Here is a 26577-nt window from a genome sequence, read left to right as displayed (position 1 = left end):
CAAGTGACAGAAACCCAAGAGGGACTTATTAGTTTAGAATTCAGGGAAGGATAGAGGTCAGGGGTGGCTAGAGCCAGGGGCTCCAATACCAGGTCAACCCCCAGCCTCTCTCTTTGGATCCCTTTCTTCTACAGACAGGCTCTGGAAGGCAGGCAGGGTAGCCACTGCCTCTAGCACAAGAGCCAGTATCTTTCCTCTGGCCTGCACATCAGCACTGGAACAGAAGTGTTGGTCCTGTTGGATTCTGGCCCATCCAAGTCTGCCCTATTTTGGCAGGGCTGAGGAGATGCCATGTCATCCAGGCAATTGCCTCCTGAGCTCAATCCTGGGGCTCCATCAGGGTTCATACCCATGGGCCAGGGGGGCCAAGCAGCTTCTACGATGAGCCCCACAGCCCTGGAGTGACACTTCCACTTGGCACGGCATTCCCACTGCATCTTGTGATGTATGTAATGCCCGACACTGCACCCATGGCAGTCCACCTGCAGTTCCAACACTACCTGAGCACAGCACTGGGGTATAACTGCAGCCACAGCCAACAATCCCGTCCAACCACCATGCATGGATGCAAGCAAGGAAGGTGACCATGAGAGTCGGAGGGGGAGGCGGCATTACATGACTTTTTCTGAGATGGACCATCTCACCCCAGAGAGGGAGGTCACTGCAGACCAAAGGAAGGATTCTGTCCAAGCCCAAGTGAATGGGAGACTCTGTACTGCCTGGAAGTTCCCTGGGCATGGGTGACTCGGGAGCAGCTACAGTCCCCCCTTGGGGGTATGTGGGCAGTTGCATTATCTAAGGGCACCCCTACAAGCCAACTGTTTGTCTCTCAAACACCCTCAAAAGGGAGGGTCTTGGGGGACCTCAGGTAGGGGACTGTTAAGGAACCCAGTCTCCTGAGGTTTTGTGCACACATTACAGCTGCTCTGCTTCAGATGGCCATGATTGCGTTCAAAGGCAGGACACAGCCACACAACAGAGAGCAAGGATGGTCCTACCCTGGCAATAGCAGAGAGGTCAAGGTCTGCAGCCACTTGGGGGACATCAGTGTGACTTTAGCATGAATAGGCTCCCAGGAGGGGAACCTCAGTCCCCAGGCCAGGAAAGCCATGTTTCCCTTTGCTTGAACAAAAATAACCCTGAGGGAGAGCCGGCAGACAGCAGGGCATGAAGACCCCCGTGGAGGGAGGATTCAGAGCCTGGCTCCACCAGGAAGCAGCCCACCCAGTCATTCTTGAGATTCCCAGCTTCTTCCTGCAGCCTGGGTTGACTGTCCAGTTACATGGTGCCAAACCTCCCAATCTGGAACTCTACCTGCCCTGCTAGGAAAGTCAGCTGAGAGGGCACCCTCTCCCTCCCACACATCACAAAACCGCCCCAGCAATGACCTTGCCTTGTCCACGCTGCCAGACATCACCCACACCATCACTCTTGGACGCCCTGGGGGAGGGGCTACCACTGCCCATTACCTCAAGCACAGGGTGAGGTCTGAGTCAGAGGGAAAGGATGCTCACCTCCGACACAAGCAAATAGACACCATGTGCACACTTTAATTTGTAAATAATTTATATTCTCTTGAAACAAGAGCCTGAGGCTAAAATGCATCTGTCGGAGTTCCCATGAGAAACTGTAACAGAACGCTGGAGAGGACACAGTCTGAGGTAAGCAGTGAGGTGCCCTGGGTCAGCTCCTTCCCGTCACAGTCACCAAGCAGCAGAGGCCAGGCAATCACAGGCTAGGAGCTGCCCAACCCTGAGGTAACACCCTCCCATCCCTAGAGCACACACTCTACGTCCACTGTGTCACTGAAGAAGACAGGATGAAGGTGGCTACAGTCAGCTAGCAAAGCAAGGCACTCACTCCTCAGGACATGCATCTGAGCAGGATTAACAGGCTAATGGGGCCTGGCCAGTCAGGGCAGAGTCAGTCTGATGGTGTTTAAGACCAGGCAGGTCTCCCTGCAAACAACTCTCTTATCATGGGAGGAGCAGGGACACGCCAGGTCGAGCAGAGAAATGGCCAGTACCAGACTGTGACTGCTGACTCTGAGGAAGCTGGGCCCAGGGCCTGGCCCTCTGCTCCACACAGCCCTGTACGAGGACATGGCCTCATGTTCCCCTCTCCTTCTCCTTCCTCTTGCTTGTCCTCTGGCTACTGAGCTCGCCCAGTTTCTTGTCCAGCCTCCTCTGCAGCTGGGCCCTCTTGGCTGGGTCCAGAGCCCTGTCCCTGGTCCCACTGCCTGCATAGAGTACTCCTTCCCGACTGATCCTCTGCCGGGCATGGGCGCGAGCCTTTTCACCGCAGCCATGGATCTGAAAAGATACAAGAGTAGTCAGGGTGAGCTGTGGACAAGGGAGACTGCAGCCAGCAGATGGACATCAAAGGGACGACCTAAGGCTGGCCTTTCACCTCCCCCGAGTCCATCCTTCATAGCTATCCAGTGAGTGGCCGACACCCTGAGGCTGGAGCCCTGGAGACTGTGGATAGGAGACAGCACCCCTTGTATGAACAGAGTGGTCAATATGGTCCCTGCAGCTGCTTCTACCCACCAGCTCCACTCCCCAAGCTGCTGCCCGTCTGGTGCTACCATGGCCCTGGGCACACCTTGTGCTGCTCATACCCGACTCTGACAGCCCAGGCCGTCTGCCCAACCCAGCTGACTCTGCTGGGGCCTCTGCTCGCTAAAAAGACAGATTGCTGTCACTCCTGTACTCCTCGTCACTCCTGTACTCCCCGTCAGTCAGGCCCACCTTCCCACCCGTCGAAATCAGCCAAACAACCCCAAACTGTCCTGGTTCCTGCATTTCCTCCTGGGAGCACTCAGTAGTTGGCGTCCCCTATTCCATGCCAGTCTCTTTCTCAGATCCCCACCAAGCCCAGGTGGCCTGGGGTAGTCAAAGCTTGCTCTGCCCCAAGTCCTCAGAGGTCCTATACCTGATCCTGAGGATTCTAGAGGTGTCACTCAGGCTGCAAGTCAGAGCCCCTCCCCAGCTTCTGCCTGGAGCTAGGTTAGTGGATCTACAGAGTGCAGGATGGACAGAGCTCCTCTCCATAGCGTTCCCACCACTGTGCCTGCCCCTTGGCAAAGGCGCACTTTACTCCCCGTGCCCCGAGTGTTCCCATAAGACCATGAGTAGCATCTGCTTTGGCTTTTACAGAAAATGGGCTTGGGGGAGGGCTTAACTGGTCTGGCTACTCCCCCCAACAAGTGTGATGCCCCCACACCCTCTGGGAGGAGCCGTCACCTCGGGCAGGTGGTGGCTGAGGCAGTAGCGGCGGCTACAGTGTATGCAGAACTGGCCCAGTGTGGTGGTGCTGGCCGAACACTTGGTGAAGCTACAGGTGTTGTCAGCCTTAACCACAGCTGACACCAGGGCATCAAAGTCCTCCTCGCAGGGCAGAGCCGGGGCTGGACCTGGGGAGGAATGAGGCAGTGCTCAGGCAAAGGGAAGGCTGGAGATCAGACGCTACAGACAGCAGACACCCCATCCCCAGAGTCTTTGGTGGGATTCCCCATCAGCCTAGGAAGCCAGAGTCCTCACCAAGCTGACAGCCTGCCCAACACACCGACCACCTCACAGTCCATTCTCAAAGGAAGAGGACATGGCGCAGAGCTGACAGTCTGCCCACTCCACTGCCCAGCCTCAAGGGAAGAGGACGCCGCGCAGAGCTGACAGTCTGCCCACTCCACTGCCCAGCCTCAAGAGAGGAGGGCAGGGTGTAGAGTGCCCCTAAAAGTTCACCCTTTCACCCAGAAAATCCTTTTGGGGTGAGCTCTCTGAAACACCAACTGCAAAAACAGAAACCAGGCCAGACAGCAGTACCACCAGGGAAGGAAGCTGCCCAACTCGGGGTCTAGTAGAAGCCCCTCAAATTCTTAGCCAGGGGCAGGAATTGTTCAACAATGAAGTGTCTAACTTAAACTGTAGGTGTTCAGGGGTCAGGATGGAGCCATGAAAAATCTAGCACCTGTGAAAGGCTCCAGAACACACAACGAGCAAAAATCTATTCAAAATCAATGTGTGCTGCATGGTGCCCCTGCTGAACACGCAATACATGCGCTTAGTACTGTCGCCACGTCACACCACAAGTGGCCAGCCTCTGTGCAGATTCCAGCCACAGTTAGGAGCTGGCTGCTTCACTGTATGTGACCCTGTTCTCACAAAGGCATCTTGCTCTAACTGCAGACACCAGACACAATGGGGCCCTTTCTGCCCAGCGCGTCTCAGAACTTACCAGCTGCATCTTTGAACTGTGTTGTGTTAGACTGACTGGAGGCAAATTTGTTCTCATCTTTAACAAATGCTCAAGTTCTACGTATACCAAAGAACTAAAATGAAATGTTATGACTTACTATCAAACGTTTGATTTGTATTTTATATATCCACATACTCAGGGCCAGGTAAAACTTTCTCGGGTGAAGGCAGTGGGATGGCTCACTCATTAAGAATACTGGCCTCTGACCCGGGCGACCTGAATTTCATCTGTAGAATGAAGAATACTGACTCCTGCAAGTTGTCCTTTGGCCCCCATGTGTGCTATGGAACATGCACCCACATATACACAATAAATAAACATAAAAGTTCTAACAAAGAGCCTTGGGTGATGGGGGTATGAGTGTCAATATTTAAGAAACCCCATTTCTGCCACAGAGAAAGCTCAGGAGCACAGAGATGTAGTAGCAACACGCTGTGGAACTCCACAAAACACACATGTGCGTGAACACAGGAGACAGAGTACTGGGAGGAGCCTACACACGCACTGGCAGCCGCGGCCCTGGTCTCTTCCTGGCTCCATGCACACATGTGCTGGTAGGTGCTGCAGTACCTAGGCACACTAGGGTCAGGTGTGACTGACACCAGACCGAGGTCTCCCAGAAGCCCTGCCTCACCTCTGCCCATCTAATAATAGCTGCTTCTGCCAGTTGTGTCTGTCTGTCTGTCTGTCTGTCTCTCTCTCTCAGACTGTATAAAGGGGAAAATGAAGCCACCCAGTCACTGGTCCCTGCCACATCCTAAGTAGAATCAAGTGACTTAGAGAGGGCCTTGGGAAGGGTTTATCCCATGCTGGCAGCGCCCTCAGTGAGCATGCTCAGGAGACTGACAGGAAACTAGGACCCGGCAGAGCAGTCAGACCTGATGGAGGGTTCTACCCAACCCTCCTGCCTTCGGCTCGTCATTCCTGTCAGCTACCTGTCCACGGCCAGGGTCTTGAACCTTTGCAGGTCCTGGGGACTCTGAAAGATGGTGGCCTGAGGTAATCCTAGAACCCCAGGAGTAGATGGGGCTCCCAGGCCACCTAGGCCTGGTGGCAGGAAAAGCAGACGTGGTTAGGTCCAAGCTTGCCAGTGCACAGACACAGTGCTTTTCCGTTTGAGGTAGGGGTCATCTTGGGGTCGCAAGCACATGGCCTGACTACAGGAGCCATTGTACAAGTGCTATAGCATGCATGGAGCAGTACCACAACCCTGAAGCTGGTTCTGAAGCCGAGAATGGCACTAACCGGAACAATGCCCCAAAGGGAGCTGACCTGTGGTCCTGCTGGCAGGGGCCCACTTCAGTGTTCAGAGCACCTGTACCATGCCCACCAGGTCTGCCCTCACTGTGATGGAGCATGTGTGCCAACTCGGGGGCTGGGGTCACTCAGGGGACAGCAGGCCCAGCGCAGGCTGCGTGCAGAGCACAGTCTCCTGGGCCCTGGCACGGGGCAAAAGAACAGTGGGCTCAGCAGGCCTGCAGCTCTCAGACCTGCCCCTGTGCTGCCAGTCAGAACATGCCCTGCCCCAGAGGGCCCCAACTGCCTCCTTTCCCCCTTGGGACAGCAGCACTAAGCACGCCAGTGCTTCTTTCTCCTGCTCCTACAGGGCTCTGGGGACCCACAGTTGACCTGCCTGTTACTACCCCAGGAGAGGCCAGGCCAGGGAGACAGGAGTCATGGGAAAAGCAAAATCCACATAGACAAGAGTCTAACTGGCTCCTGAGTGGAGGGGTGGCAGGTGGCAGGAGACAGGAACCAAGTGGCACCGTGACCTTGAGAGAAGCTGTGGCTCACCTTTTGTTTCTTTTTTCTTTTTCTTCTGTGGAGCCTTCTGTGGTCTCGAACCCACACCTGGCTGAGCCTTGACTGGCTGCGCTTGGCCGCCCTGCTGTCTCTGCAGCCTCTCCAGATGCAGGGTCTTCAGATCCAGCTGTGCGGGGTCATGTGACTGCCCAAGGGGCTGTTCTGCCAGTGGCTCAGACTCAGCCTGCGTGGGGCTGGGGGGTGAGGGAGGCTGTGGGGCTACACCACCAGAACCTGCAGGGCTCTTCCTGCTCACTGTGATGTGCCGTGCCTTCCCCTCCCCGGAGCTGTCGTGCCTCAGCCCAAACTCCTCAGCTATCTGGTGAACTCGCATCCTGTCATGGGAGCTCAGGGATGCAGGGAACTCCAACTGGGACTCCTTGCTGGCCACAAACTTCTCGATCACAGCCCTAAAGTGCTCTATGAGGTCTGGGCCTCCAGTTCTGTCAGAGCCTCCTGGACTGGAGCTGGGCTGGGAGTGGACTTGAGAGCCCGGCTGCCTCTCACTTGGCTTCCTGCGGCCCTGTCCGGCGGTTGCTCTGGCCTCTTGGCCCCTCTCCTGCTCACTGGCAGGCTTCTTGATAGAGGTGGCAGGGTCCCTGGGCTTGGGGGTGCGGCCATGGCCCTGGGCACCCTCATGGGTATAGTTCTCAGGGACGATGTCGTCCAGGTACTCAAAGGCTGTGCGTACCTCCCCGTGCTCTGTGAAATAATTCACCAGGGTCTTCAAAAAGGCGTGGTTGTTGACAGTGCGGGAGTCACAGATGACTGCCACATGGCGCCGGGCACGGGTGACAGCGACATTGATTCGCCTATCCTCAGCCAGAAAACCAACTTCACCTGAAAACAGGCCAGAGGTGAGAGAGACAGAGATCCAAGGCAGGGAACAGGACGCTTGTCAGTGACAGTCACACGGGTCACGTCAGAGCTACAGCAGTCTCCAGCCGCCCCTGCATTCCCTGCACACACTACCTGGCCTGCCATTGCCAGGGCGGTCAGCACATCTGCTCTGATGCTTGCCCCGCTGCTGACCTGCGCAGTCCAGGCAGTGTGGGAACTGAGAATGTACCACTGCCTGGCAAGTACAGCTTCCTCCCTACACCTGGACTCAGGACTCCATGAACAGCTGCTGTGGACACAGGACAGAGCTCTGTGCCCAAGCCATTTCCCTCCTCCTCCATCCCCAGCCTGCTACCAAAGCCACTCTCAAGTTCACTGTCTAGTGCCTGGGTGTAGCTTCTCACCGCATGGCAATCTACAGACACACAAAAATCAAATCATCCCTCAAACCTAAAAGATAGGCTCTAGGGCAAGAGAGGGGGGTTCCTCCTGGACAGGGTGACCACGTCACCTGGGGCCTACTATGGCCCAGTCTGCCTCCCAAGTCACCAGTTCCCTGATCAGACTGAGTCCATTCCCTCTGCTGAGAACACCATGCCCTCCCCTCCCGACACTAGGCTGTCTTCCCAGGATGCTCCCTGCCCGCCAGGGCTCAATACCATGCTCCTTGCTCTGAACACTGATGCTGCCCATGTGGGAAGTTCCACATGTCTTCACCATCAGCACTCACTCCCAGGCTGTGCCCAGGCTGTGCCCAGGGCTCCATGGGGGCTACGCCACATACCTTTCCTGTTGGACCTGACGAAGGTCAGGATTACAGCCTCCTTCTCTCGGCCTTGGAAGCCATCAACAGACTTAATCTCGAGCTCAGGGTGCTTGCTGGAGAGGCTCTGCCTGAGCAGATCCACCTGAAACAGAAGGCAGGGCTGAGATCTCATGGCCAAGTCAGGGACCCCATCACACCGCCGTGGGCACCCTTCAGTGACAACAGCAGCAAACTGTGTGTCCCGGAGGCCTTAGCCTATTTCTCTTCTTAGCCTGGGAGTGAGTGCTGATGTGAAGACATGTGAAACTCCCCGCATGGGCAGCACCAGTGTTCAGACCAAGGAGCGTGGTATTGACCTCTCCGGGTCAGCAGAGCCCAGGCAGACAGGGAGCATCCTGGGAGGACATGCGAACAGAGCAGTGGAGACTGAGCTGGGAAAGGGTCTCCACTAAGCTATGTGCTGAGAGGGTGGTAGCACTCTCTGAGTTACGACATCTCCTTGCCTCTCATGGTCTCCTATGAACCAGAATGGGGTGACACTGTTTACGAAGACCTTGCAGCAAGCTTCTCCTACCAAAGCAGACAGGAGCAGGGGTACAACTTGGGCTAGGCTGATCCGTCAGCATGGCCGCTAGGACTATGTCCACCTGAGAATGCTGGCCTCAAGGAAGGTCACAGCGGGAAACCAGGCTGAGGTCAAGCTTGTAGCAATATGAGATGCATAAACACATACAGTCTCTTTCCGGTGTCCTCTGGGCCCCAGACCTGGTAACAGTGAGGTCCATTCTAGCCCTGGACTTTGCAGTCACAGATGCCCACAAACTACACTGTCCTCTCAGTCTCTAGTCAGCTGAGTCCAATGGCACAAAGAAACAAAGGGGCCCTTCACACCTGAAGGTTGTAGGGTGCGATGACAGCAATGTCACTTGCATGGACCCCAGCATCCACCAGCGCTTGGACGTGCAAAGTGACGAGGCGAACTTCACCTGGGGAGGAGAGACGGCAGCGTTCAGTGAGGGCCATGCTATCCAGCCTCCATTACTGAGCTGTGGGAAACACTTTCTGTTGTTATGAGCAGATCTTATGCTGGGCCACGAGCAGGGAGCATCCTGGGTGCTAGCCAGCTGACCAGAGGGTGAGCAGGCTGGCAGATGAGCTTCACAGGACCTGGGTACTGCTGCTGGCTTAGGGAGCTGAACCAAGCAGCCAGGTTGGTGTTCAGAGGACTGTGGGAAAGGCTACCAGGCCCAGGAGCCCAGGCATCAGCTATGCCCAGGAAGAGCACACGGATGCTGCCCTAGCCCTTGGAGTCCAGACAGGCCCACAGTTCATCGGGAGCCTGTCCTCATCTCTGCCACCACTGTCTCGCTAAAGCAGACACCTGGAGTGACCCATTTTACTTCATTTTTAAATATGTATTTCCACTTATGTGTAGATGTGTATGTCTGAAAGCATGACCACACGTGCCTGGGTGCCTGCAGGGCCAGAAGAGGCCATTAGCTATGTTGAGCTGGAGTTAAAGGCAATTGTGAGCTGTCTGATAAGGGTGCTGGGAACTGACCTTGGGTCCTCCGAAAGAGAAGCAATGCTTTTAACTGCTAAACCGCATTTCCAGCCCATGGAGTGAGAAGGACCAGGGATCCCGGCTGGTGACTCACCTGGGTTTCCCTTGGACTGGCTGTCCTCCTCGTCCAGCTCCAACAGCCCACAGCCGGCCGTGTCTATGAGCAGCAGGGGGACACTTGTCTCCTCTGTGTTAGCCACACCTGGGAGGTCCCTGGCACAGGGGTAGGGAGAAAGTAGGACCAACCTCCTTCACAAGAACACTGGTCCTTCCCACCAAAAAGACAGGAGGGTTGCCCAATGGGTCCAATGCCAGGGAGACCCAGTCAATATCTAGAAGGTGAGTGTCAGCAGCCTCTGCCACCCCAATCCCCTAACAGGACAGACACACTTGCCTCCCGCAGAGGGACAACTGGGGCTGAAAGATCAGGGGAAGCAAGAGGCCAGGTCACTCACTTCAGGAGGTGTCCCGCCACAGAGGGATGGGCAGTAAGCTGCCCGTGGTACATGGCCTCCGAGGCCCAGCGTGTGATGGCCTGGTGCATTCGGTACTGGACAGTCAGCATCCTTACCACAGCAGAACCATGCTTCTCTGCCAGGCGCTCCATCAGGCTGCGGGACAGCCCAGCCAGTGCTGCCCTGTGCCCAAGAAGGAAAATCAAAAACGAAAGAGTGCTGAATCCAGACGTGACACCATGGGAGGGCAGGGAAAACTGTCCTCAATCTCAGGACCCAGGACCTCCCCAGCTTTCCACATGATGGGAGGGAAGGCTGGGCTGGGCTACAGTATTCAACATACCCACCACCACCTATGAGCATATCCACCCCTCAGAGCAGCAGGCACACAGCAGGTGGCAAAGACACAAGAGGGAGACAGGGTCCAAGCAGATCTGAGGGCTCTGTGCTGCTCAGATGATGGGAGAAGAACCCTGAGCCACCATCTGCAGTGGCCTTGAAGGGCAGATAAGGCAGATACGGGTCCTCCCTGAAGCCTGGAGACCATGCAGCCCCTTTCAGAACTGAAGTCCCAGTGCTGTGAAGTAGCCTGGACCCAGCACTCGGGAGGTCATGAGTTCAAACCACCTTCAGCTACATAGTGAGCCCAAGGCCAGCCTGAGCGACATGTCCCAAAACAAATAAACAATCTAACTCAAATGCGTTCCCCAGGCCCACACTGTCCGGGGATAAACACACTCATTCTTTTTTTTGTTTGTTTTTGGTTTTTCGAAACAGGGTTTCTCTGTGGTTTTGGAGCCTGTCCTGGAACTAGCTCTTGTAGACCAGGCTGGTCTCGAACTCACAAAGATCCGCCTGCCTCTGCCTCCCAAGTGCTGGGATTAAAGGCGTGCGCCACCACCGCCCAGCACACACTCATTCTTTACAGCTGATCCATTTCTACTTTATCCAAAGGAGGGTGAGACCTGAGAGCTTAGGTACAGTCTGAGGCTGCCCACCTACGGAGACTGGCACAGTGCCTCTCTCCACATTAAAATGTTCAAGACCATGTGAAAGCTCCCCCATTCCGTCTTAGTGTGTCCCTGGGAATTCATGTGGTCCTTCAAGTTGAGAATCAACTGATACTTTTAAATATGTATTTTTAAATTTTATGTGTACAGGTGTTTTGCCTGCACTTTGTGCTGCCTCTGTAGCCCACATGTGCCTGCAGAGGCCAGAAGAGGGCACTGGATCCTTGGGAACTGAAGTTACAGACAGTTACGAGCTTCCATGCAGCCACTGGAAACTAAACCTGGGTCCTCTGGAAGAGTAGCCAGTTCTTTTGATCACTGAGCCGTCTCTCCGGCCTGTGATTCAATTGATTCTTAAGGACCACTGTTACCTAGGTAACTAAGGTCAATGTTAAATAATCTTTTTGTACACTGTGAAGATGTGGTGCTCTCATTGGTTTAATAAAGAGCTAAATGGCCAATAGCTAGGCGTGGGGAGGTACATGAGTGAGAGAGTCAGACAGAGATAACTCTGGGAAGAAGGGAGGAGATGCCATGAGATGCAGAGTGAGCAGGATGGGAAGTACGCAGATGAGGTAAACGAGCCTCCGGGCAGCACAGAGATTAATAAATATGGGTTAATTTACAATTTAAGAGTTAGAGACAAGTCTAAGTTAATGGCCGATCATTTTTAATTAACAAGTCTCTGTGTGGTTATTTGGGAGCTGGCTGGCAGGACAGAAAAGTTGCCTACAGGCCAAAGGCAGGGCATATGCCTGTCATACCCCTATAAAACCAGAAGCGCACAGTACAGTCACTGACATCACCCAACTTTTCTTGCTTTTTTTTGTTTTTTTTCCGAGACAGGATTTCTCTGTGGTTTTGGAGCCTGTCCTGGAACTAGCTCTTGTAGACCAGGCTGGTCTCGAACTCACAGAGAACTGCCTGCCTCTGCCTCCCAAGTGCTGGGATTAAAGGCGTGCACCACCACCGCCCGGCTAACCCAACTTTTCTAAGGTATGCACACGGTCCATCTTTTCACAGGGACAGCCCAGATTTCACCCTCAGTTCCCTAGAGGACAGGGTCACCTGCTGTCACACTCTGAGAAGCTACCAGGCACACACCCTGAGCCTTCTCACTCCTGCTCAGACCCCTGCCCTTCCCATCAGGACTTTCAGGCTCCCCAGAATCCTCCACTCTAACCCAAAGTTCCTCCTCCAAGCCTGGTCCTGAGGGACTGCTGTAGGTGCTTTTCTTCAAAAGACTCTTGCCTGAGCGCCCTACCTAGGGTCACCCACCCCTGGGAGGTTCCCACAGCACCTTTCCAAGCAATCCCTCCCCCACCAGAGTTCCAGCTGCACCAGGACCTCAGAACACATACAGAAAATTGCACCAGGAACTGGGGCAAAGCCTCCTCCACTGCAGGGAGGCCACAGTGGGGCTGAAGGCCCTGGCTTCTGGAAGTAGTGATTCTGCTAGTGATTACTCATATGTCAGATCCTGCACACAGACCCACAGTGGGCTTTCTAGATGGGATGCCAAGCAGATAAGACATATAATCACAAGACACTGGCAGGATTCAAGCTGAGAGAAACCACACGAACCCTGAAAGGGACTGACAGTACCAGCTGAGTAGACACAGTAAACCACATAGGATCCATCGAATGGAGGGTAAAGCTACTCAATGCCCAGGGATGCAGTGGTCCAGACAGAGGGGACAGTGAGGCAGGGGGCACATTGAGATCTGGGGGAGGCAATGTGGCCAGAACAGTGAGTGGGATGAGAGGGTAGATGATGTGAAGGGCTGGCCAGCATCACTTCCTCCACCCAGGAGAGGCTGAGCCGAGCCACTCCACCAGTCCTGGTGAAGGTACCTAACATGCACACTGCAGAGCCCACAGCAGGCTGGGAGCTAACTGCCGCAGGCCAGCATGCCCAGCCCAGAGGGGTTTTCCTAGCTCCACCATTAGGCCTGCCCATCCTTCACAGGCTCGCAGAGCAACAAGCATCCAGTGAACACAGGAACAAGCCAGCTCCACGCTAGGACCCTAGGCCACAGAGACGAGGGTGACCCAGCCCTCACCCTCACACAGCACACACTCCAGCTGATTAGCTATGTAGACACCCCAGTTAAGCACAGGGAGGAGGTACAGGTGAGGGCCATATGACAGAGGAACACCGAGAGCTCATGGTGAGCTTGGGCATGGAGGCTGGTCCTGTGGGACAGTAAGGAGTTAAGGGGCCTGCAGTGCAGGCGGGCAAGTGTCTTACTTGTGAGAGACGGTGGTAGGTGGCAGCTGTTTATGGTCTCCGGCTAGGATGCACTTTGGGGCCTTCAGCAGGGGGATCCAACAGCTGGCTTCCAGGGCCTGGGCACACTCGTCCACCACCACCACATCAAAGTGGTTCTCAGGCAGCAACTTCAGAGGGCCATCGGATGATGCCCCTAAAAGGAAAGGGAACCAAGCTGGCTCATTCATTTTTGCTTCATGACCTACAACTACTATGTACAAGGCCTCGGAGAAGGCTCAGTGGAGAAAGAAGCTTGCTGCCAAGCCTAACGACCCGAGTTCAAACCCTGAGACCCACATGCTGGAAGGAGAGAACTGACTTCTGCAAAATGTCTTCCGACCTCCACACATGTCCACTCCCACAAATACACACACGTACATAAAATAAGTAAATAAAAATATCTTATTTAGGATTTCAACTAAAATTTAAAAGGAAGAAGAAAACAATACTAGCAGACATTAAAGTGGAAGAACACACATCCACACAAGAACAGTGGTGCACACCTGTGATCCCGTCCTTGGGAAGTGGAGGTGGGAAGATAAGGAATTCGGGGTCATCTTCAGATAAATCAGGTTTGAGGCAGCCTGGAGCCACATGAGACCCAGTCTCAAAACGCACCAGAAAGTTGGGGGTTAGAGAGATGAGTCAGCAGTTATGAGCATGTGCTGTACTGCTCTTGCAGAGGACCTGAGTTCGGTTCCTGGCACCCACATGAGGTGGCTCACAAATGAAACTCTATAACCCCAGTCCAGGGGTTCTGTGCATGCATACACACACAAAACACACCCACCCCACACACAATTAAAATAAAACTTTTTAAAAAAAATCAAATCCCCAAACAAATAAATAAAACCTCTTTGTGATGGTAAACTGGGTAATTAATCAAGGAGACAGGACCTGTCATTCACATCTCTGAAGGTGGATTCAAAGCAAGAGCTGAGAGCTTGGAGAAGCACACAGTTGTACACTCTGAATCTGCAACACTGTCTCTCTGTGACTGAGCCAACAGAACAGGTGATCAACACCCTGATTGACAGACATTCATAACTATAGCTCCCTTTCCCATGAAGTACACACAGAACATTCCAGATGACTGATCATGCTCTGGACCATGAAGCAAGTGTCTCAATAGACCAATCAAGGCAAGGCATCACCTGGAATTGGATATCATACACAAGGAGCCAAACTGAAAGCCAGATTCAGGAAGGTAGTGCAGGAATCCCCGACTATTTAGAAAGGACAAAACACTGCTAAATAACAGAGTCAAAACAGAAACCAAGATTTCATGACACCCCCTCTCTCCAACAACAAAAAGCAAATCAGGAGTGAGAAGGAAGCTAGTGCGATGGCACACACCTACAACCCAGCACTCACAGACTCAAGCTTCACTGGGGCAGGAGCATCACTCAGAGTTTGGGGTCAGTCTGAGCTACACAGTGAGCTCCAGGCCAGACCGGGCTTCAGAGTGAGACCTTCTGTTGCCTCTTCTAAATAAGTAGGAAGAGGGTCAGAGAACATTGCTGTGGGATAATGCTCTTGCACACTGGAAAGATTTGTCATTCGTATTGGTTTAATAAAATGCTGACTGGCCAGTAGCCAGGCAGGAAGTATAGGTGGGGTGATCAGACTAGAATTCTGGAAAGAAGAAAGGCAGAGACACAGTCACTAGCCAGCCACAGAGGAAGCAAGATGAGAATTACTTACTGAGAAAAGGCACCAAACCATGTGGCTAAACACAGACAAGAATTATGGGTTAATTTAAGTTGTAAGGCCAGTTAATAATAAGCCTGAGTTAATAGACCAAACAATTTATAATTAACATATGCCTCTGTGTGTTTCTTTGGGACTGAACGACTGCAGGACCGGGCAGGACAGAAACTTCTGTCTACAGAAGATGGTTCAGTGGGTAAAAACACTTGCTGCATAAGCACAAGAACCTGATTCAACTGCCCAATGCTCATATAGACAGCAGGGAGTGGCCAAGAGCCTATAGCCCAACACTGCCAGGGGTGGAGGCAGAAGCACTGCTAGGGCTTGCTGGTTGCGAGCCTAGCTCCAGGTTCGTGTGAAACACTGTCTCAGATACAATGCAGAAAGCAACAGAGCAGGACATCTGACATCTTCCTCTGGCCTGTGCTTGGGCATTCATACCCATGTGTGCACACACGCACACAAACACACACACACACACACACACACACACACACACACACACAAAGAGAAGACGCCCAGAATAGCCCGTGTCTGTGAAAGACATTGATTTCGTAGTTACTAGACACAGTAAATCCCAGCCCAGAGGCCCAGGAAGGACAGCAGCTGTCGCAGACTCTGGCCAAGGCCGTGTGGCAGGAGGGCTGCGCTCTCACCTGTATTGGTGGCTAGGACCACATCTGCCGCAGTGAGGCTCTGGACCATGGCTGCTGCTTCTCTCTCCTTCAGTTCCTTCCTTAGCAGTTTAATTTCATTCCGAAAATTACTTTTCTCTCTCTTATCCTGGGTCTTTTTGTTCTTGCCCTAGGAGAAAAATCGCTAATTATTCCAACAAGACTCTGCATTTCTTTTCTGTACGCGCTCCCGGGCAGTCAGAGATGCAGCTCAGCAAGTTCCTGGGGTGGGGCTAAACAGCCGGATCTTCATGATCTTCATGAAGGAAGCACACAGTCCACCTGCCGGAGGCCAGTCCCCACCAAGGGGCATGAAGGGACAGTTAGCTGATAAATTGTGACCATGACAACAGACAGCTGGTGCTCCGACAAGAAAGTGTCAGGCTGGACTTGGGTGGAAACTTCAGTCAGAGGCTAAACTCACCACTGTCACATGTAGACAGGGGTGACGCCTGCACTGCCTGAGCCCCACAGCACACTCACCGCCGTCACATGTGGACAGGGGTGACATAGTGCACTGCCTGAGCTCCACAGCACACTCACCGCCCTCACATGTAGACAGGGGTGACGCCTGCACTGCCTGAGCCCCGCGCAGCACACTCATCCTTGTCCACCTCCATGTGCACCATCTGACCCCAGGCTGACACCTAGATCTGCATCATACAGTCTCCAATCTCCCAAAAAGTGGGAGGACTCCTGCCCTGACATCCTCTCTGCTGCCATCATTCCCCAGTGGTGAGGTCACCAAGGAGAACCAAGATGAGGCAGGGGGACTGCTGATGGGAAGACACAACCCATCCCAGAAAACTGAAATAAGAGATCCGGTTTACAAGCACCAGCTCCTGGAGTAGAGCCGCTCCCCTGGAGCCCATCGCCACCTTGCTCTCCAAGCCCTGGTGCCCCTGGTATGAGAGGTGACATGGACCAACGATTCCAGAAGGGACTTACTTTTCTGAGTATTTTCTGGCCAGTATTAGCCAGCCCACCTTCCCAGCACTGGGAAGGCACCAAGGAAATGGTTGTTTTGGTTGCTTTTTCTTCCAGGGCCAGAGAGGAAAGCGAGGGCTGTGCACACACTGGCACCTGCTCTGCCCTGCACCACTCCCAAGGCCAGGGAACACTTTCTTTAGGCCAATTTCTCACCTACTCCACACTCCCAAAGCAGCTGGATCCCCACTAAATGCTCCGAGCACTTCTCCACCACAGCAAGCCGTCCAAACTAAAGAGAGGCTCAACACTAAAGAGTGGTCCAGTTTGTCTCAGGTGGCCCAGACTGGTCTTGAACTCCCTAGGCAACCCAGGATGACTGTGAACTTCTAATCCTCCAGACTCTACCTCCCAAGAGCTGGGATGACAGGCCTGAACAACCACGCTCAATTTTATGTGGTGCTGACATTGAACCTAGGGTTTGTGCCAGCTAGGGAGGCACTGAACCCTGAGCCACGCCCATGGCCCTGGATTATAAAGTACTAAGTGAGCAGACAGATTAGGAGGAGGAACCTGGGCAGAAAGAACAGCCACTCTTTAAGGCTGAAGTTCAGACAAGCTCATGACAAGGACACTGGCTCCACGATACCTACAAAGACCTCGTCGATGTCCCTTCTGATGTCGGCAACAATCTGGGCATTGTCACTGCGCGCTAGCACCGCATCCAGTGAGTGCTGCTGAGCAGACTCCAGGAGGCGGGCGGGGTGCCCCAGGCGCAGAATCCGCTTCTTACACAAGGCCAGCCGCTCCACCAGATTGTCCACAGCAATGTTGGAGGGAGCACAGCACAGAACCTGGGGAGGTGAAGCATGCAGTGAGGCTTCTACCAACTTCCTTCCTTATTAAAAACCACATACCAACTAGGTGGTGGTGGCACGCACCTTTAATCCCAGCACTTGGGAGGCAGAGGCAGACAGATCTCTATGAGTTGGAGGCCATCCTGGTCTACAAAGTGAGTTCCAGGACAGCCAGAGATACATAGAGAAACCCTGTTGCAAAAAACCAAACCGAAAGAACAAAAACCAACAACAAACAAACAAAAAACCCACCTACCAACCCACTAAACAAAACATTAACTCCTAAAGGACAGAAAGTAGGCACTAAGGTGAGAGAGTAAATACCGTGGTGTTCAACCCAGGCACAGCTGGATAACTAGACCCTAGATAGCCACCATCTCTGCGTCCCCAAGCGCTGATACTGTCAGCTGACTTGTGACTGCACAGAAGACTCTAAAGTTGCTAGTGCAGCGGCACAGACCTGTGACCCCAGTGTTCAGGAGGCTGAGGCAGGAAGTCAATGTGGGTTCAAAGTCAGCCTGGGCTATACAATGAGGGGAGACAGAGAGAGGGGAAAAGGGAAGGGAAGAGGGGAAAGTGGGAGAGAAAGATTCAAGTGGAGGAAGGTCAGAGAAGCCAGGGAATTGTCCCTCCTCAGTTTTGGACAGAATCAAGCCATTTCCTTTACCAGCTCCTGTCCGCCAGTGTTTTGGTAAAATGGCCACTAACAGCACTGAGTTCAGTCAGTTTTGGCAAGCCTTCAGATAAGAGTCCCTCTCCCAGGAGTAGGTGGTTTTTTGTAAAGGGACCCTACACTTACAGCCAGTCAACAGTATGGGCTCTCTTGTCCCAACTTTTGGAGTTGGCAGCCCATGAGACACACCTCGCTGGCAACTTCTGGCTTCTGTAGCTTGTCTGTCTACCTTGCTTACACAGTACAAGTGAGACTGCAGTGCGCTGATACACTGGTAACTTCTGGCTTCTGTACCTTGTCTATCTACCTTGCTTACACAATACAAGTGAGATCGCAGTGCGCTGACATAGAGAGTCCTTGTCAGCTGTTTAAAGTCACAGCCAGGCTGTAAGAAGCACGGGACCTGTCCTGGGAGGTCAGAAAAACCAGCTGGGTGCTGACGGCTCCTGACTGGGACCTGACCAGGCTGTTAGAAGCATGGGGGGCGGGGGGGGGGGGCGGCTGGAGAGATGGCTCAGAGGTTAAGAGCACTGCCTGCTCTTCCAAAGGTCCTGAGTTCAATTCCTAGCAACAACATGGTGGCTCACAACCATCTGTAATGGGGTCTGGTGCCCTCTTCTGGCCTCCAGGCATACACACAGACAGAATATCATATACATAATAAATAAATATTTAAAAAAAAAAAGAGAGAAGAGAAGCACGGGACCTGTCCTGAGAGTCAGAAGAAGCAGCTGGGTGCTGACGGCTCCCGACTGGGACCTGAGAACTGGAACCCTGAGGACAGTCGAGGACTGACCCAGCATCATAATCTGGGATCAGACGCTTCACTCTGAGGTGAGGAAGTTGTCCAAAACAGGAGCAGCACCCGCAGGGTTAACTCCAGCATTTCTGCGACAGCTCCCTGTGAGCAAGTACAAGCATAGCTCGGCTTCCTGCCCCTTTTAATTATTTTATTTATTTATTTATTTACTTACTTACTTACTTACTTATTTTTGGTTTTTTCAAGACAGGGTTTCTCTATTGCTTTGGAGCCTGTTCTGGAACTCACTCTGTACACCAGGCTGGCCTTGAACTCACAGAGATCCACCTGTCTGTCTCCCGAGTGCTGGGATTAAAGGTCCACCACTGCCCAGCATTCCTGTCCCTTTTCTATACACTGTACATTGCCTTGGGCAAGGCAATGGTTGGCCATGTATTTCTTTCCTGAGCTCCAACAAAACTAAATAAACTATTTTTACTTAAAAAAAAAAAAATCCAGCATGTAATCAGGGCCCAGGGCACTGTCCACAGCACCAAATACACCAGTTTCTTGTCTGACATAAACAAGGGGGATCTCCCTGGTGGGCTCCATCTTGCCTTTGTAGCTGCAGCTGTTGAGTGCAGAGCCCATCGATCCAACTCCTACCCCACATGTTCTGACATCTCCACTGCCACTCCACAGTCCTGGTGTACCCCCTGTGAATACCAGTGAGCACTGAACTGGAAGGCACCAGCCAAAACCACCCCACCTGCTTTCCATCAAGAAGTCAGCTTTTCCTGCTGGTTCCAAACATCCACAAAGACACTGGTGGAAACACTCACAGGCACAGACTGTGGAGGTCACCCTGCAGCTCTGAGAGGTGGCCCTGCCAATCACCTCTGGCTCATGCAGTCACTGTTGTACAACTAGGCAGGCTCTATTTCCTGGTTACCTTTTCTATACAGTGGGTCTACTGGTCCCCAGAACTCGGGTGTCTGTGGGGTTACTGGCTGCATACACTGGAATGCCTGGAGGACCAGGGCACCCCATACTGATGTGTGCAAACAGTAGCATACGACGGTGCTTCATGGCTCCTAAAGGCAGGAGAGCATGCATGGTGTACATGGATCTTGTGGGTTAACTGCACATCTGATTGACCCACCATCTGCTGCAGGGCTCTCAAAGGGCTCTGGCCAATTCCATGGTACCATTGTGAACCTAGACTCTGAGCAAGCATGGAAATCAAGGGATCCTGGGCTGACAACTAAGGCTGAGCCATCTTAAGGGCTCCCAAAGCTTCCCTGTGCCTCCAGACAGGCACTCCTGCAGCAGCCCAATACTCAACCCGCAAATGCCTTGTCCCAGCCCTGACCAGCCACGCTGGACTGTGAGGGGACCCTGATGAGTGACAAGCACAGCACCCCAGAGCTCAGGGCTGGATGAGGAGGGAAAGCCCTTTGCCCACCTTTAAGCCTTGCTTCACAGCTTGGAGGATTATTTCCACCACGGTTGTAGTCTTCCCAGTGCCAGGAGGCCCGTGGATGATGGCAAGTTCTTTCTGGGCCAGTGCAAAAGACACAGCTTCCTGCTGGGAAGGATCCAGGGCCGTGTTGTAGAAAGTGAGTGGGGCTGTGGGAGAAGCACCATTGTCAGCAATCAGGAATACGGAGTGCACAGAGCAGGCTGGACCCCAGGCTGAGCTACACAGCACAAAATTGATCTGCTTTTTCTCATTTTTTGAGGCAAGATCTCACTATGTAACCTTGGCTTATTTGGGATTCACTATGTTGATCAAGCCAGCCTCAAAACTCAGAGGCCTGAGTTGTTTTTTTTAAAAAAAAAAAAAAAAGGAAAAAGAAAGAAAAGAAACAAACAAACAAACAAAAAAAAAAACCAAATAACCCAAGGTCTCCTATCACCCAGGCTAGCCTCAAACTCTCTAAGTTGGCGAAGATGGCCCTGACATTCTGATCTCCTGCTTCTACCCCCTGAGTGCTGGGATGCTGGACACAGGCTACACCACCACATCTGGTTAGTGGTGCTGGAGATGGAACCCAGGCAAGCACTCTATTAACTGAGCTACCGCCCCAAGCTCTACTTTTCAAAGCAAGATTTCTACAGAAACAAGATTCAACACCCAGTCTACTGTTGATTTTCCCTCATTTTACGAGAAAGTGCCATGCCATAATCCAGTCAATGGCGGCTGGGTGCCACAGCAGGGTGAGTTACAAAAGAGATCATATGGCTCTAGAGTTTAAGCTGCTTCTTACGAACTTTGCCAACAGACACGAAGGCAGCGTTTCTGTTTCTCGGGGCGTACTCATTTCCATCGCTTTATCTCTCTTAAGTGACCAGAAAACGGCAGAGACAAAGGATGGTGCCTTTATTTTGGATAATGGAAGACTCACATAACTAATGATGCTTTCTTAAAAAGCGTGTATATGTGTGCACACATGCATGTATATGCATTTGTGTGTGTGTGCATGTCTGTGTGTGTGTTATGTGTGTGCATGTGAGACAGTATCCTTGTGGAGGTCGGAGGACAACCCCAGGTGTCATCTTCATCTCCCACCTTCTTGGACACAGCCTGCTGTCCAGCACTGCACAGCCGGGTCAGCTGGCCCGTGTACGCCCAGGGACTTAGTCTCTAGCCCCTTCTCAGAGGAGCGCTAGGATTACACAGGATGACCATCTAGGTTCCGCGGACCTGAACACAGACTCTCCCCCTCACCAGCAGGCACTTGATCCACTGAGGCACCCCAACCCAAAAGGCCTCTTGTGCTCAGCTCCATCCCAGTGTCCACCAGAGACACCCGACAGATGAGTGCACCAAGCTCTCATGGAAAGGGTGCTGACCTGAACCTGTGAGCAGCAACAAGCCTATAAACCGTCAGAAGAGCAGGATGAGAGACAAAGCACACACTATCAAACTCCAAGTTTCTGGCACATTCTACATTCTAATTCTTGTCAATTAGATAACAGTTGCCATCAGGACACACCAGTCTTTAAAGACAGCTAATATATTTTTGAGGTGGGTATCATGGCATAAGCCCATAATCCTAGCACTCAGGAGCATGTCAGGAGTTGAAGGTCATTCTTGGCCATATAGTAAGTTTGATACTAAAACCAGCCGGGGCTACACAAGACCTATACAAACAAACAAATAAAAAGATAAAAGTATCCTTTTAAAATGTGGTGTGGTGCTGGGGAGACTGCTCAGTAGGCAAAGTGCTTTGCCACACAACCATGAACTCCTGAGTTCAGGTCTCCACCACCATGTAAACGCTGGGCACAGTGAAGAGCATCTGCAGGGCCAGCGCTGGGAAGAGGACACAGGGGGGTCCTGGGACTCATTGGGCAGTCAGCCTAGCTAGTCAGGGAGCTCCAAGCTCAGTGAGAGGCCTTCCCTTAAAAACTCAAACATAAGCTGGGGTCAGTGACAGTTCAGTGGGTAATGGCACTGTCATATAAACTGACAATCTGAGTTCAATCTCTAGGACCATGTAAAGCAGGAAGGAGACGTGTTGTCTGATCTCCACATGCACACACAACACACAATCATAAATAGAGAAAAATCAGGCGGAAAGGGATTGAGGAAGACACCTGATAGCAACCTCTGCCCGTAACACCCAGATGCACACTCACACAAACATGTATGTGCACACATATAACACACACAGTGTGCTGGCGCACATCTATAGCCACAGCACTCGGGAGACAGAGGCAGGAGGATCACATGCTAAAGGACAGTCTCGGCTATGCAGCAAGTTCTGCAATGAGAACTTCTTCAGTACTGCATTCTGGGAAGTTGGCCTAGAGTCTGCAAGTCACTCAGGGAAATAGCATCCAAAGATGGCAAGGCAGAGATCTCAAACTCAATGTAAATTCTTGCTAACAGCCCAAGGACACACCGTCCTACATAACTTCAGGTAAGAAATTAAAAAGTTGGGGCTGGAGAGTTGCCCCAGTAGTTAAGAGCATGCATTGCTCTTGCAAAGGACCCATGGTTGGCTCTCAGAAACCCTGCTGATCAATTCACAACCACCCCAATTCCAACTCCAGGTGATCTAATGGCTTTCTGAGTTCCCCAAGCACTGCATGCACGCACACACACACACACACACACACACACACACACACACACGTATGTACATGCACACACATGTTCTCTCTCTCTCTCTTTCTCTCTCACACACACACACACAAATAAATCTTAAAAAATAAATTAAAAACTCCTCACGTATTTCAGCAGTAGGACTTGGGGTGGAGCCACCCAAAAGGACGTCTATGAGTGAGGATGCTGGCCCAGAGTGGTACTTCTTCAGTGTCATCAGCGCTCTGTGAGGAACCACAGCCAAAATGAGGCGCTCTCAGGGACCGCAGTTCAGGGACAGCATCCCAGGAGACAGGCCACTCCCTCCCTCAACACAGATAAGGGCACTCATGAGTGGCATCCGAAGAAAACACCCGTCTGATCTTCATCCTGGAACACTCACTTTTTCAGTCGCTTGTAAGTGACATCGTTGGCGAGCTTCAGTAGTCTGTAGGTATTCTCTCGGTCCAGGTTCAACTGGAAATCATGGGACTCATCAAAGGCCACTGTGACTGACTTTTGGGTGATGCGGGTCAGAACCCCAGTGGCCAGCTGGCTGCTTTCATTAGCATCATATAGACCCACAATATCACCTGTGAAAACAAACCCAGCTAAATATTATGGCATGTGATCCTTTCCAGTATATTTCAAATAAATATATATGATCTCAAACAATATATATCATCCTGCATTTATTCATCTGTGGGTGTCATGGTCCTTATATGCAGGTCAGAAGACAGCTTGCAGCAGTTAGTTCCCTCTTCCGTCATGTAAATCCTGGGGACTGAATTCAAGCACCTTTCTCCCATGTGTGAGTTTCCCCTGTGCCTTGAATCTTACTCATCTCCTCCCTGACCTTAGAAAGACAAGAGGAATATGACAAGGATGCTCTTGGGGTGGAAGCTGAGCTGGGTGCCAGACTCCCTATACCCCACCCTGTGCAGAACCCCTCATCTCAAGATTGCTACTTCCAAGTGACTGAGACTTCAGACTGCCCCTCAGAAGACAGACAATAGCCATATCCCCTGAATTTGGTCAACAGCAATGTCCACAAAGCAGTACTCCAGCTTGCTGGTGTTCCACACAGAGGCCCAGTTCCCATTCCTACCACCCACAACACCAGTCACTCCACACGGCTTCAGGGAGGGCAGTGCACATGCTCCATCCTGCCCCAATTCCCGTTCCCACCATGACACCAGTCACTCCACACGGCTTCAGGGAGGGCAGTGCACATGCTCCATCCTGCCCCAATTCCCGTTCCCACCATGACACCAGTAACTCCACACAGCTTCAGGGAGGGCAGTGGACATGCTCCATCCCGCTTCTTCATGCCTAACTCTTGCTGGCTGAGCAGGCACTCTTGCTCCCATCTTGCAAGGGGGCAGACTAGATGTAGCTCCCTTAACAAGGTCAAGATCTCAAGTTCTGCTTGGTCTCACACCCATCAGCAGGTTCCTTCACTGCTTTCCCATTCCCCTCATCTTACCTTCTTCAAACCCAGCAGGGGAATTGAGAACTCTTGGTGGGACAAGTCTATAAAGTCAAAGGCTGCCATTCAAAACAAGACAGCACAGGGCTGAAGAGATGACTCCAGAGTTAAGAGCACTGGCTGCTCTTCCAGAGGACATGGGCTCAATTCCCAGCATCCACATGGCAGCTCACAACTGTCTGTATCTGTAACTCCAGCTCCTGGGGATTCACCATGCTCATACGGACATACATGCAGGCAAAGCACCAAAGCACATAAAAAACAAAACAAAACAAACCAGGACAACACAGGCAGCACTGCTGGTTCTCAGTTTCCAGGGCTGAGGACAACTTAGCATCCCTGGTGTGTGGTCAAAAAACTCCAGAGTGCAATGCAATGGCAGCATGCAGACTCAGCATGCCAGAGGCCTTGGGTTCCATCCCAGGCACTTCGAAGAGAAAGCTGTCAATCTGGGCAGCCAAAAAGCAGTGTATTAACAGTCAAACACGGCAGTGCATACTTGCAATTCCAGAACTCAGTAGGCAGACACAGAAAGCTCACCGCAACTTCTAATATAGTCTGGTCTACACAGAAAGTTCCAGATGGACCAGGGGTACAAAGTGAGTCACGTTCCTGCCTCCAAAACCAACAAAACGTCAGGCATAATGGCGTAGGCCTGTAATCTCAGCACTTGGGAGGGAGAGGCAGGAAGATCAGGAGTTCAAGGCTCAAAGTCATTCTCAGAGGCACAATTAACTTCAGACCCCATCAGCAAACAACAATACTAGCCATGCTAACTGTCAGATTTCTAAGTAGGAAATTTTCATTTTAGTGCTTCATATTCCATCTGGGTCTGTCCTCCAGCCTTTGGGAGAGAACAGGCCTTAATCTGAACACCAGCAATGGCCAATTCAGGCCTTCATCAGACACCTACCAGAAGTGAAGCTGTTGCTGGGAAGCACCACCACAGGCCCGAATTTCCTGGGCTCAAAGGTGACCAGTCGCTGCCCGTACAGCCCGGTGCACTGGCTGGATACCTGCAGTTTCAGCAAACACACCCCTCGGCTCTGGAGCTCTTTCAGAGAACTGTGCTCCTGCCAGGACCTAGAAGACAGCCAGGATAGCAATTTCACCGTTTGTGCCTGCACCCTTTCCTATTTTCACTTGTGCAGGAAAAGTAAGCAAGGAAAGAGTGCTGCTTACAGGCATCAAATAGGCCCCAGAGGAACTCGGAATTTGCTCCGCTCCAGCCCTGTTCTTCCCACAGCTCCCAGGACTGGTACTGCCTAACCTGCTCCCTGCGTGCCAACACAGTCTTCCCTGACTATACTCAATCTTTCAGCAAGTCCTGCAGGGCCTCCCCCTATACGTTACTCCCTCTCTACCTCTTACCCCCAACACCCTAACTGTGGCTCAAGGTTCTAGCTTGACTTTCAGTAAATCACTTCAGTCTCACAGTAAACACATGGTGTGGGAATTTCACTCTTCTACAGATGAAGTAGGGGAAAGGCAGGTACATAATTCCATAGTCACGCAGCCAGAGCAGCAAAAGACCTTCTTACTCATGACGACTGGCTGACTCTCAACCAATGATCTCATCTGCACTCGAACAGCCTGGCTTCAGGTCCTGCCTCCATGTAGGTTACCCTGGGCCAGTTATTTCGCCAGCCTTTGTCTTTCCTTAGGCAATGCACTGCGAGGATGGCACTGTGAGGTACAGAAGTGCAGGCTCTGCCTACTGCAGGCCTGTAGACGTTCTCCAGAAACAAGCCGGCTCTTCAGGAATGCCTCAGACACCATAACACGGGCTGCATCCACTTTCCTCTAGTAGGCTGTGCTCATGGAACACTCTCCTCTCCGGTTCCCGGAGAAATCTGTCCAACTCCATTTAGCTCGAATCAACCCCAAAACCCCAAAGGGGATCGTGTGATGTTTTCGTTCTCCCACCACCCCCTCTCGGGGCGGGGAGGGGGAAGAGTAGTGGCAAAGGGTCTCCGGTAGCACAGGTTTGGCAAATTGGCAATGTAGTCCAAAGGTGACCTTAAACGATCCTCCTGCCTCTAGTCCCGGAGAGATGGGACCGCAAACTTGCGGCCCTGACACCGCCGAAGGCTGACTCCTCTTGCTGCCCACTGGTCCGGCCTAGCCCGCCGCCAACACCAGACTGGCTCCGAGAGACCATGAAGGAGAGCTGCAGAGGCCCAGGGACCCGAGGCTGCACTTACCTGCGCTCCTCCACCTCGGCGTCCCTCTCCAGCTCCAGCAGCTCTAGCTGCTGGGTCACGAAACTCTCCACGGTGGACGAAGCCATCTCCTTGGTGGTGCAACCCCAGATCGGTGCTTCTTGCTCGGCCAGTTAATCCCGTGGGACCCGTATTCCCGCCAGACCCTGTCCCCCACCGGGCCAGTGTACCCAACGGACTTGTACTCCCTGTCGGGGCAGTGAATCCCGACGGACTCGTTTCCTGT

General features: G+C 52.5%; 1 protein-coding gene across 1 annotated transcript; it reads right to left on the bottom strand.

The window, feature by feature from the left end:
* Positions 1–1557: 1557 nt before the first annotated feature.
* On the bottom strand, positions 1558–26567 carry Ighmbp2 (immunoglobulin mu DNA binding protein 2). The gene is made up of 15 exons (XM_041661720.1): positions 26334–26567; positions 25043–25212; positions 23044–23233; positions 22788–22885; positions 20013–20176; positions 16932–17132; positions 15334–15481; positions 12947–13121; positions 9686–9868; positions 9325–9443; positions 8558–8652; positions 7685–7808; positions 6052–6900; positions 3246–3415; positions 1558–2312 (listed from the first exon to the last, which is right to left on the bottom strand). Exons 1-15 carry the CDS (start codon positions 26417–26419, stop codon positions 2109–2111), a joined length of 2976 nt encoding a protein of 991 aa, XP_041517654.1. The 5' UTR covers positions 26420–26567; the 3' UTR covers positions 1558–2108.
* Positions 26568–26577: the final 10 nt, after the last annotated feature.

Source organism: Microtus oregoni, unplaced genomic scaffold, assembly GCF_018167655.1.
Source record: "Microtus oregoni isolate MIOR12 unplaced genomic scaffold, Mior012 000012F_ref0000307, whole genome shotgun sequence".
NCBI lineage: Eukaryota > Metazoa > Chordata > Mammalia > Rodentia > Cricetidae > Microtus > Microtus oregoni.
This window is presented reverse-complemented; position numbering and strand designations above follow the sequence as displayed.